Below are 13,621 nucleotides of genomic sequence, written 5' to 3' on the forward strand. Positions count from 1 at the left end.
TGAGTTCATACATCAAAAACCAATATGTGGTTTGTATTTTATTGTATGTTAAACGGGGACCCAGAAACGACGGAGAGGCTCCGTCCCCGCCGGAGCCGCAGTGGTCCACAACCCCACGACGACTACCGCAGTCGAACTTGACCCCTCCGCCGCCCCACACCGAACCCAGGGTTATTGTGCGGTTCGGCCCCCGGAAGGCCCCCAGGGAACGTCTCAGAACAGATGGGTGTAACCCCTATGTTTGCGTGGTAGAGTAATGGTGGTGTAAGCGTACGTGGAGAACTTGTTTGCGCAGCAATCGCCGACGTTACTGAGTCGGAATAAGGGAAACCAGCCCGCATTCGCCGCGGCAGATGGAAAACCGCCTAAAAACCATCCACAGACTGGCCGGTTCTCCGGACCTCGACACAAATCCGCTTGGCGGATTCGTGCCGGGGACCAGGCGCTCCTTCCCGCCCGGAAAGCCGTGCGTTAGACCGCACGGCCAACCAGGCAGTCGCAATATGTGGTTTACTAACAGTAGTAAGTATGCAACATTTCTGCGCTAAATAAGCTATAAGTTTCTAAAAAAAATTCTCCTACGCAGAATCATTAAAATCTACGTAGAAAATTTTCATATCTATTTTTAAATATGAATGTAGGAGTATCCCTCACCCTGAATGCTATGAATATAAAATTAGATTAATATCAGTTCACGCTGAGTGTAGATAAACAGTAATTCTTCTCACGTCCCATCCCTGAATGGATTAAGAATGTAAAATTCCTTGATACATGGTACAATACAGAACAGAGTAAATGAAAAGTGTTAGCAAGCAGAGGGTCGCGTCCATGATGCAACTCTGTCACTCGTCAGTTTCCTCTCCGCGCAAGGGCTCATCAACAACAGCGACCACGGTATTTTGTTCCTCCTCAACAAGTTTTCGTGCTTCTGCAAGAATCTGCCTGGTGATTTTAATTATGGCTTTAATATCCACGAGCTGCCCTTCCCAGTCTTTTTCGTCGTGCGTTGTCTGCAAGCACTTCCACTTCCGCTTGGACATGAGCTGATGTAGGTTCCAGCACGCAGTTTTAACCTGAAACAAAGAGAAGGTACCATAACTTTAATAAATCTGGAGAGATTTGAAAACGAGCACCCTGTTTATTGTCACGAGAAACAACACTTAAACAACCAAACTAAACCATGTTTAACGTCTTTACTAGGCGACTGTGGACAGCTGGTAAACAATTAAAGATTCATCACACTACCTATATGGGCAATAATTTATTACGATCGATTTCGGTCATCAATCAATCTGCGGAATGCGGAAATGTCATTCATCAGTTGCCCATCTTTGTATTTGGAAAACCAATTTCGTTATTGTACATTAAGAAATGATGCAAATGGGAGTGGTACTACATGCAATAGGATGAATAGGATGAATATTCCTTCACCAGGGAAGATGAATGGAATATTCCAGAATTTGAAACACGAACAGCTGCTAGCATGAGTTTCTTAGGAGTAGATACCTTAGGGGTTGCGAAGGAACTCAAATCGCTTGATACGGGCAAGTCTTCAGGTCCAGATTGTATACCGAATAGGTTCCTTTCAGATTACGCTGATACAACAGCTCCCTACTTAGCACTCATATACAACCGCTCGCTCACCGATAGATCTGTACCTACAGATTGGAAAATTGCGCAGGACGCACAAGTGTTTAAGAAGGGTAGTAGGAGTAATCCATCTAACTACAGACCTATATCATTGACGTCGGTTTGCAGTAGGGTTTTGGAGCATATACTGTATTCAAACATTATGAATCACCTCGAAGGGAACGATCTATTTATTGATACGTAATCAGCATGGTTTCAGAAAACATCGTTCTTGTGCCGCTATCGACAGGGGATCTCAAGTTGATTCCGTATTTCTAGATTTCCGGAAAGCTTTTGACACCCTTCCTCACAAGCGACTTCTAATAAAGCTGCGGGCCTATGGGGTGTCGTCTCAGATGTGAGACTGGATTAGTGATTTCCTGTCAGGAAGGTCGCAGTTCGCAGTAATAGACGGCAAATCATCGAGTAAAACTGAAGTGATATCAGGTGTTCCCTAGGGAAGCGTCCTGGGACCGCTGCTGTTCCTGATCTATATAAATGACCTGGGTGACAATCTGAGCAGTTCTCTTAGGTTCTTCGCAGATGATACTGCAATTTACCGTCTAGTAAGGTCATCCGAAGACCAGTATCAGTTGCAAAGCGATTTAGAAAAGATTGCTGTATGGTCTGGCAGGTGGCAGTTGACGCTAAATAACGAAAAGTGTGAGGTGATCCACATGAGTTCCAAAAGAAATCCGTTGGATTTCGATTACGCCATAAATAGTACAATTCTCAAGGCTGTCAATTCAACTAAGTACCTGGGTGTTAAAATTACGAACAACTTCAGTTGGAAAGACCACATAGATAATATTGTGGGGAAGGCGAGCGAAAGGTTGCGTATCATTGGCAGGACACTTAGAAGATGCAACAAGTCCACTAAAGAGACAGCTTACACTACACTCGTTCGTCCTCTGTTAGAATATTGCTGCGCGGTGTGGGATCCTTACCAGGTGGGATTGACGGAGGACATCGAAAAGGTGCAAAAAAGGGCAGCTCGTTTTGTATTATCACTTAGTAGGGGAGAGAGTGTGGCAGATATGATAAGCGAATTGGGATGGAAGTCATTACAGCAAAGACGTTTTTCGTCGCGGGGGGATCTATTTACGAAATTTCAGTCACCAACTTTCTCTTCCGAATGCGAAAATATTTTGTTGAGCCCAACCTACATAGGTAGAAATGATCATTAAATAAAATAAGAGAAATCAGGGCTCGAACAGAAAGGTTTAGGTGTTCGTTTTTCCCGCGCGCTTTTCGAGAGTGGAATGGTAGAGAGATAGTATGATTGTGGTTCGACGAACCCTCTGCCAAGCACTTGAATGTGAATTGCAGAGTAGTCATGTATATGTAGATGTAGAATACAAAGTTTTCAACATACTCACTTTGCATTTTATCTTATCATACGGGACATCACATCTGTGATAGTAAAGGAGCGATGAATACGCGGGGTGTCTACTTGAAGATCGCCTGTGTTCTGTACTTCTTCTCACGGGGCACGGATGCTCCACGCAGTGCATTAGTGTCATTTGGGTTGCCTATTCAGCAGGAGTTCAATGACGAGACGACCTACGGCTAAACCTGTAGTTCCGGTCTGGCCTAGGGGAGAGGGCGGCATCTTTGCCACCATACTTTGTATTACTTCTTTAAAGTATTTAAAATACGAGAGTATGCCATCTTAGGAACTGTATAACATTAAAACACTTGATAATTGCACTTTAAAGCCGAAATCACGATCGTGTAATGTACCACTGCAAATAAAATTCAGTGTAATGGTGGTACTGACTTTAAAGAATTATATTATGACTGTGGCCCCACATTATGAAAAAATTATTTGTATTACTTGCCACATGTTCTGACATAAAGCATTTCTCTGTATCATTCCGTATTTACGTGAGTTGTATGGCCTGGCAACGAGGGTTGACTGGAGAATCAAATGATGACTCCACTTCCGTTTTCTGATAATAGCATGTAAACAGTGTGAAAATAAAAACAGGTAACGGTGCTTTCTCCATAAAGTAAAACAAAACCCAGTCGTCGCTGTTGCTGCTGTGTGCACAAAATATTGTATGCTCTGTATAACATCACAGTCACGGTTCTCAAATGATGTCTTTCTTTGACAAAACTTCGTTTCTGAACATAAACAACTGAATAGCCTTTAACTTGAAACTTCCTGGCAGATTAAAACTGTGTGCCAGACCGAGACTCGAACTCTGGACCTTTGCCTTTCGCGGGCAAGTAGAGCACTTGCCCGCGAAAGGCAAAGGTCCCGAGTTGGAGTCTCGGTCTGGCACACAGTTTTAATCTGCCAGGAAGTTTCATATCAGCGCACACTCCGCTGCAGAGTGAAAATCCCATTCTAGCCTTTAACTTCATACACACTATGACGTCATTAGAGAAGGAACACCTCATTTGCCGTAATCGACTTGGAGATAAAATGAAAAACCTCGGTGTGACTGGCGGAATAATGATTTTAACCGCGCTAGTCTCGATTGCTATACCTGTGCCATCATAACTGCGTTACCTTTCTCGGCATAAAATTGAGTGTTATGTCTTAAGTGTAACTGTTTCTCGTAGATGGCGGTCGAGTGAGTGTAGAGTATATACAGATTTGACAAAAGTCATAGCATATCTCTTAATATCATGCCGGCCCCGGTGGCCGAGCGGTTCAAGGCGCTTCAGTCCGGCACAGCACGACTGCTACGGCCGCAGGTTCGAATCCTGCCTCGGGCATGGATGTGTGTGATGTCCTTAGGTTAGTTAGGTTTAAGTAGTTCTAAGTTCTAGGGGACTAATGACCTCAGATTGTTAAATCCCATAGTGCTCAGAGCCATTTGAACCATTTTTCTTAATATCATGTCGGATCTCCCTTGCAAGGCGTAGTGTAGCAAATTGACATGGCACAGACTCAATAAGTCGTTGAAAGTCCCTTGCAGAAATATTGAGCCACGTTGCCTCAATAGCCGACCAAAATTGCGAAAATGCTGCATGCGGTATTTTGTGCACGAACTGACCTCTCGATTATGTCCCAGCAATGTTCGATGGAAGTCATGTCGGGCGATCTGGGTGGCCAAATCATTCCCTCGAATTATCCAGAATGTTCTTCAAACCAATTGAGATTAACTGTGCCGGCCGCTGCGGACGAGCGGGTCTAGGCGCTTCACCTCGGAACCAAGCGGCTGCTGCGGTCGCAGGTTCGAATCCTGCCTCGGGCATGGATGTGTGTGATGTCTTTAGGTTAGTTAGGTTTAAGCAGTTCTAAGTTTAGGGAACTGATGACCTCAGACGTTAAGTCCCATAGTGCTTAGAGCCATTTGAACCATTTTTTGAAAACAACCGTGGCCCCATGACATGGTGCATTATTATCTATAAAAATTCCATCGTTGTTTTGAACATGAAGTCCCTGCATGGCTTCGGTGGCCTCCAAGTTGCCAGTCTTTGATCCATGTAAACACAGCCCAAAACATTACGTAGCCACCGCCAGCTTGCACAGTGTTTTATTGACAACTTTAATCTATGGGTTCGTGGGGTCTGCGCCACACTCGAACCGTATTATCAGCCTTACCAACTGAAAGCGGAACTCATCTGACCGTGCCACGGTTTCCCTGCCCTCTAGGGCCCAACCGATGTGGTCACGAGCCCAGGAGAGTCGCTGCAGACAACATCGTCCTGTTAGCAAAGGCACTCGCGTAGGTCGTCTGCTGTCATAGTACTTTAACAGCAATTTAATCGCACTACTGAGGGATACCTTCGTCACAAGTCCCACATTGATTCCTGCTGTTATTTTACGCAGTGCTTCTTGTCTGTTAGCACTTACAACTCTAAGCAAATTGTGCTGTTCTCGGTCGTTAAGTGAAGGCCGTCAGTCACGTGTTGTCCGTGGTGATAGGTAACGCCTTAAATCTAGGATTCTCGGCAGACTCTTGACACAGCGGATATCGGAACATTCAATACCCCAGTGATTTTCCGAAATGTAACGTCCATGTGTCTAGCTCCATATACCATTCAGCGTGCACAAAGTCTGATTCCCGTCGTACGGTCATAATCCCATCAGAAATATTTTCGCATGAATCACCTGAGTCCAAATGACAGCTCCGATTTTTTTTTCCTTTGTGTTTCAATTCCCCAACTGGGGTGGGCTGGCAGCAGCATATGCAATGCTCTACAGCCAAAAGACAATAATGATACAACAGAAGACATTTAAAACTACAAAGGAGAAAATACGGCTGACAAAATATATAAAAAATGGGGAACATAATGGAAGAGAATCGACAAAAGGGGAGCGACTGTAAAATGGAGATAAAAACCTTAAAAAACTATAGTGCACAATAAACCCCACACTGGGACACTTAAAAGAACACAAGACGAAGTATGGCTGCAGCATAAAAGTATCGATGGACGGTGTAGCACATGACGATCGCTGACAGCAACACTATGTACAGCACAAAATCACAGATCTTGATGCACAGGAGAGCAGCACAAAACACAACGCTGACGTAGCAGTGATAAGCAAAACACTGGATCTGCCAGGATCATGGAGATGAGGAAAAAGGGAAGAAGGGTGGGAGGGGCTAGAGGGGGGGGGGAAGATGGGTGGGGGCGCGTCGAAGAGGGCTGGGGAGGATAATACGTGGGAGGGACACAGTTGAGGAGGGGGTGCAAGGACTCAGGGGGGGGGAAGGAGAAAAATCCGCTCTGGGAGGAGGTGGGGAGAGGAAAAGTGGGCGCCCTGGGGAGGGGAGGGAACATGGCCAGGCTACAGTTGGAAGGAAGGGTAGATATCATGGCGAAGTTCAACATCCGGGAGGGGGGAGGTGCTGGAAATTGCTCTGATGAAGGAGATGGAGGGTGTGGAGGTGGAGAGAGAGAGGGGTGCGGCGATAGAGGCGCGGCAAAGGGTCGGGGGTGGAGAGGAAGGAGGTAACCAGGGGGTGGGGGATCAAGCCTGCAGAGACGGGGGAAGGGGATGAGGTCGCACAGGAGCCGTGTGGGGGAAGGAAGGCGGATACGGAAGGCAAGGAGGATTTGGAGGAAACGCTGGCATAACAGGGGTAGGATGGATGAGGGATTTGTAGGTGTGGATGATGGTGGAAGGACGTAATCACAGCTCCACCAATGTGCTGCCATTTTATACCTTGTGCACACGATACTACCGCCGACTGTATACGTGCATGCCGCTATCCCACGACTTTTGTCACCCCAATGTAGTGTCTGTGTTATTGATACAGTAAGAAAGAGAGAATGGATAAAATGTAATCTAGTGCCTACCTCTGACATTCTCGTCTCGAAGATCACCAAGGGGGCTCACCGACCATGTCGCATCGTCTCACGCCAGGAGGTTTCAATCTAACCCAGAACACTGACAAAGATGCCGTGATTCCTTTTCTTACGCAGTTCCTTCTCGAAAGCCACTGCCCCGGGGTGCGTTAGTGACCTTGTTTACATAGATCAAAGCTTAAAACGCTGCTAACTATGGTTGCCTCTTGTTATCATTACGTCAACGCTGTGTGGCAGATCAGGCATTAATGCCCCTCTGGTCCTGGGAGTAACCACGACTCAAAAATTAGACAGCAATTAGTTTCTACATTACATGAAAAGTCTAATGCTCTTGCTGTTAATGAGTATTTGATAAAAATGTTGATATATTCAAGAGGTAGAAATTGTTTTACTTCACACTAGCCTGTTTCATTCCGTCTATCTGTCGGTAAATAAGTTCATTTAATTTTTCTCGTTGCAAGACCAATTCAAAAGCAGAGGCCGGAGATTGTGACAACTAGTATACCGTTCTCAACAATACATGGCGTGCGCGCAGGTCCAACTGTGCTTTCATCGTGTTAGTCAATACTGCATCCACGAATGCGTTTCCATACCAAATAAAATGGTGTCTCACTTTCCCTATTCCCTACGATAGTGTTGCACTTCCTCTATACGTCAATACCGAACTCGACAAATATATAAACATTAAGAAAATATAGGAAGTTAAAAAATAGAGTTTTGAAAACACTATATTTTATTTTACTATTTTATTTTTATTATTTTTTTGTAATCTCCAAATACTTTGCAGGTTTCTTCACTATAACTATTAGGAGCGAAGAATTAGTCATCCATTCCATATTAATACACGTTTCATATGACAACGCATGTTCCGAACGCATGTTCCTATGCTACCCTATTTTTGGGGATATCAGCAGAATTTTATTTTTAGTTAACTTTGGGTCAATCGTATATAGAAACCGTAAAATTTTAAGGTTTTAAAGAGCGTGTTGTCGACTTTTGTTACTTCATCCAATTCCTGAAGAAGAGCAGTTTATGTCCAAATACAGTGATGATTAAAACCGTGTCCTGTGATTATACCTATAATTCTATGAAACAGTTCATTCACTTTTCACCATAGACGGAATGGCGTTTATTTTTCTAAAGACCATGGGTTTGCTTGATCGCTCTTTTGGCGTCCACCAGGACTGATGTAGGAAACTTTGCGCCAGGTTTTCTGGAGCGATGATAGCCCTCCATTTAACGATGACACGGAACGCTGCTGTCTAAGTCACATAATGTTCAAAAACAGATTTCTACATAAATGCTAACTAAAATAAAGATCAGAAACGTTTGTGTTGTGCCCGTTGCGTGTGGTACCTGGGTGAGCTCGGCAGACGTCGCCTTGGCCGTGCACTTCACCTGACACACGACTCTCTCCCAGCGCAGGGCCTCGTCGGTCGCTGCTCCGAGCTCACTTTCCAGCTGCGAAACCTCGTTGTTCAGTCCTATAATCGTACTAAATCGTTCCTGAAAATAAACACACATTTCTTAGAACATACATAATGCCTGGAGGATTTCGTTCTACAAAGAACATAAGGAGGAACGCATGGTTAACATGAATATGGACTTTTACCGACAGTATTGCCTGGAGCATATACATCACTGGCCATTAAAATTGCTATACCAAGAATAAATGCAGATGATAAACGGGTATTCATTGGAAAAATATATTATGCTACAACTGACATGTGATTACATTTTCGCACAGTTTGGCTGCATAGATCCTGAAAAGTCAGTACCCAGAACAACCACCTCTGGCCGTAATAACGGTCTCGATACGCCTGGGCATTGAGTCAACATAGCTTGTATGGCGTGTATAGGTACTGCTGCCCATGCAGCTTCAACACGATACCACAGTTCATCAAGAGTAGTGACTGGCGTGTTGTGACGAGCCAGTTGCTCGGCCACCATTGACCAGAAGTTTTCAATTCGTGTGAGATCTGGAGAATGTGCTAGCCATGGCAGCGGTCGAACATTTTCTGTATCCACAAAGGCCCGTACAGGACCAGCAACACGCGGTCGTGCATTATCTTGCTGAAATGTAGGGTTTCACAGGGATCGAATGGAGGGTGGAGCCACGGGTCGTGACACATCTGAAATATAGCGTCCACTGTTCAAAGTGCCGTCAATGCGAACAAGAGGTAACCGAGACGTGTAACTAATGGCACCCCATACCATCATGACTGGTGATACGCCAATATGGCGATGACGAATACACGCTTCCAATGTGCGTTCACCGCGATGTCGCCAAAAACGGATGCGACCATCGTGATGCTGTAAACAGAACCTGGATTCATCCGAAAAAATGACATTTTGCCATTCGTGCACCCAGGTTCGTTATCGAGTACACCATCGCAGGCGCTCCTGTCTGTGATGCAGCGTCAAGGGTAACCGCAGCCATGGTCTCCGAGCTGATAGTCCATGCTACTACAAACGTCGTCGAGCTGTTCGTGCAGATGGTTGTTGTCTTACAAACGGCCCCATCTGCTGACTCAGGGATCGAGACGTGACTGTATGATCCGTTGTAGCCATGCGGATAAGATGGCTGTCATCTCGACTGCTAGTAATACGAGGCCGTTGGGATCCAGCACGGCGTTCCGTATTACCCTCCTGAACCCACCGATTCCATATTCTGCCAAGAGTCATTGGATCTCGACCAACGCGAGCAGCAATGTGGCGATACGATAAACCGCAATCGCGATAGGCTACAATCCGACCTTTATCAAAGTCGGAAACGTGATGGTACGCATTTCTCCTCCTTACACGAGGCATCACAACAACGTTTCACCTGGCAACGCCGGTCAACTGCTGTTTGTGTATGAGAAATCGGTCGGAAACTTTCCTCATGTCAGCACGTTGTAGCTGTCGCCACCTGCGCCAACCTTGTGTGAATGCTCTGAAAAGCTAATCATTTGCATATCACAGCATCTTCTTCTTGGTGGGTAAATTTCGCGTCTGTAGCACGTCATCTTCGTGGTGTAGCAATTTTAATGACCAGTAGTGTACTTAGAAATTGCATTTTTATGCAAACATACATGGAACAATGGCTATTGACATTAAAAAACTAAACTTTGATTAAATTAGAATATCAGGGGTATCTGTTGCAGGTCTCTAGTGTGAGTCGTTTACATGATACCGTATCTGGAAAAGTTCACACACCGACACTTCTGTAATACCTGGGGTAGCACACACTAAAGAACAACACACGCTAGTTTTGTGGGTAACGGGACAATTATTGACCACCACAGGTAGTGTTGAAAATTTTCGCCGGCAGCGGCAGTACACGCTTCCTCTCTGGTATGGAACGACTGCTGTGCAAGTGCTAGCCTTTCAGCAGAAATTGCCGAGAGAGCTGCAGTTACACGTTGTTGCGTATCATAGGGTGTAGGTGATATGTCTTTGTAGACTGCATTTTTCAGCTTTCCCACAGGAAAAGATCTACAGACGTCAGATCTAGGAAACGGGCCGGTATAGGTACACATCCTCTGCGTCCAATCCAACGATTTCGAAAGAATTCGTGAAGACATGATGCAGTACTTCGTACACTACGTTTTGGACAGCCATGATGTTGGTACCAAAGATTCTTCCTAGTCTGCAGTGGAACGTCTTCTAGAATCCGTGGAAAATGCCCACGTACACAAGTAACACGATTCTCATAATCTAATAATTTTTTCATAATGTGGGGCCACAGTCATAACATATTTCTTTAAAGTCAGTACCGCCATTAGACTGTTTTTTATTTGCAATGTTACATTTACACAATCATGATTTCAGCTTCGAAGTGCCATTATCAAGTGTTTTCTGAAAGCATATTAGACAATAACAGTGAAATACATAACAAGTGATATAACCATAAGAATCCATATTTATAATGCTTACTTACAATGTTATGCAGTGCCTAAGATGGCATACTGTCATATTTAAAATACACCATTAGACACATTGTCTAAGGATCAATATTTCTGGTAAAAGCCTACTGCTTTGTATTATCACTGAGTATACCATCTTGACTGAGTGACAGATGGCTAAGTGTCAAATTGTCTTGGTCAAAGAAATTCCTGTTACAAGCAGGTGACTTTTTCTTTTAATCTTTGGAAACAGTGTCCGGTTGGATAGGAAAGGTTAGGAGCAATTTATTTTCTTTGGTAGTTGTTACATCTTAGCAGTAGCTGTTTATCTTAGTATACAACAACGTTGTCTGCTCATAAACATAAACAGTAACAAACCTAGCGATGATATTCACTGCATCCATAAGTATAGCAGCCCAGCTACTCATTGACGTTGTTTAAAGTACATTTTAGTAGGTAAATATACAGCTTTGTACGTGTACTGTTGTGCAATTTTGCCTCAATTCAGAATTAATATAATACAGTGCAATTACTTATTCTAATCACTCATTAATTAACCAGTGAGGTTTGAGGCGATATTTATGATGTACGTATCACCAGACAATGTGTTTAATAGCGTATTTTAAATATGACAGTATGCCATTTAGGCATTGTATAACATTGTAAGTAAGCATTATAAATATGGATTCTCATGGTTATATCACTTGTTATGTATTTCACTGTTATTGTCTAATATGCTTCCATAAAACACTTGATAATGGCACTTTGAAGCCGAAATCATGATCGTGTAAATGTAACACTGCAAATAAAAAACAGTCTAATGGCGTTACTGACTTTAAAGAAATTCTCATAATCGTTTCCATTCAGCTGTCGATGGAGAAAAATATGATAGGAATATAACCTATGCCGATGGAAAATGCGTAAGACATTTGCGTGACTCATTCCTCTTCTTCGTGAAATTGCGCAGAAGTTAACGTGCGGACCAACTGCGACAGCTGCAAGAACATTACTTTCCCCCTCTTCTGACACCACCTGTTTCCTTCTGTTACGCTGTCTAGATGCTACACAGCCACTTCCACGTAACTCGTTGAAGAGGTTGATGGATAATTGCCGAAATGGTTGACGTCTATTGAGATATCTTGCCGCATACACCGGACAAGAACAGACTGCATTCTTCTGCACTCTTCGTACACCGTAAATATGTCGGTTTTTTCTGCACTGGTAAGTGCTATCGTCCACTCACGACCCACTGCTTGGACTGTCTCAGATTAACTGACCAGGAAGTCGCAATGCACTCAAGAAACACACAAAAATGGTTCAAATGGCTCTGAGCACTATGGGACTCAACTGCTGTGGTCATAAGTCCCCTAGAACTTAGAACTATTTAAACCTAACTAACCTAAGGACAGCACACAACACCCAGCCATCACGAGGCAGAGAAAATCCCTGACCCCGCCGGGAATCGAACCCGGGAACCCGGGCGTGGGAAGCGAGAACGCTACCGCACGACCACGAGATGCGGGCGAGAAACACACAAGCACACTCTAAGCAAACATAACAACATCGTGCCTAGAAACTACGCAAGTTGACTGGCAGAAACAAGTGTCGGTGTGGAAACTTTTCAAAATACGATATGTCGTAAACGACTCTGAAACCATACTTTTAGCCTTTTAATATCAATAAATGAGCCATTTGAAAAAAGTGTATGTTTGAAAAAAAATACACTTTCTAAATATTGTTACAATCTGTTTATTGTTTAACAATACGAGTCCCTGATTATCAGTCAGTTCTGTGAAACCCGAACGTCAATAGCACTTTCCATTCGCACACCATTTGTGGTGTATGTTTTAGATGATTCACTGTGTATCATTACTAGCACTAATCTCTCTTGAAAACTCACTTTTTATTGAATTATTTCATTAACAGGAATTAATTTTGTCACTGAATTAAATACATTAAAGTTCTCCACATTTCACTAATAGACGCTGCCATTAATGTTTTGATTTAGTAAGACAATTCATTAAAACGAAAAAGGGAAAGGCCAGTCTATCGCTGTTTGTACCGTCTTTTGTAATACCTGCTTGTGCTATCGGCATGAAGCAAAGAGAGCAGTACCGACAATGGGCCTTTGTGCTGCTTCGCATGACAGGCCGATTCAGTGGCGAAGATACATTCAGTGGCGCTTAACTAATACGCAAACAGAAGCCCAGTTAGATAATATCTACTGCTAGCTTTCAACCTTGGGCTGAGAAAGCGTGCAACCAATTCGTTCGTTTGAGGAAACAGTGTCCCTTTGTGAGCGCTTTCAGACACATACGCACTGCAAGATCTTCACCAGCCCTCAGCGTCTAACAGTTACTTTTTCTTTTGGTCGCAGTGTGACCAGCTTTGTAACAAATAGTGTCTGCTGTTTTCCCAATCCTTTGAGTCAGAAAGCACTAGCTGCCTATCTAATGAGACAATGCCCTTTACAAAACTCTCGCCCGCCGGGGTGGCCAAGTGGTTAAAGGCGCTACAGTCTGGAACCGCGCGGCCGCTACGGTCGCAGGTTCGAATCCTGCCTCGGGCATGGATGTGTGTGATGTCCTTAGGTTAGTTAGGTTTAAGTAGTTCTAAGTTCTAGGGGACTGATGACCTTAGAAGTTAAGTCCCGTAGTGCTCAGAGCCATTTTTGAACAAAACTCTCTTAAGACAGTCGGCCCGCCGGCAAGCGAAACGGACACGACTTCCATCAACAGGTGAGTGGCTGACCCAGTGACTTTCTATCCCGCCGACCCGTCTCCAGTGCGTTCGGCTTCGTAGGCACTCCGTCCCAAACGGCGTGTGAACAAGAC

The 13,621-nt window shown here is 44.2% G+C and overlaps 1 protein-coding gene across 1 annotated transcript in view; it reads right to left on the bottom strand.

Moving 5' to 3' along the window:
* Nucleotides 1-842: 842 nt before the first annotated feature.
* The window catches only part of LOC126204307 (coiled-coil domain-containing protein 42), a 66,493-nt gene continuing 53,714 nt past the window's right edge, over nucleotides 843-13,621 (bottom strand). Inside the window, exons 6-7 of the mRNA XM_049938693.1 lie at nucleotides 8,257-8,406; nucleotides 843-1,073 (exon numbers count right to left, since the gene is read on the bottom strand). Of these exons, the coding sequence (XP_049794650.1) occupies nucleotides 843-1,073; nucleotides 8,257-8,406 (381 nt within the window). The remainder of the gene's footprint in view (nucleotides 1,074-8,256; nucleotides 8,407-13,621) is intronic.

This window comes from Schistocerca nitens, chromosome 9 (assembly GCF_023898315.1).
Source record: "Schistocerca nitens isolate TAMUIC-IGC-003100 chromosome 9, iqSchNite1.1, whole genome shotgun sequence".
NCBI lineage: Eukaryota > Metazoa > Arthropoda > Insecta > Orthoptera > Acrididae > Schistocerca > Schistocerca nitens.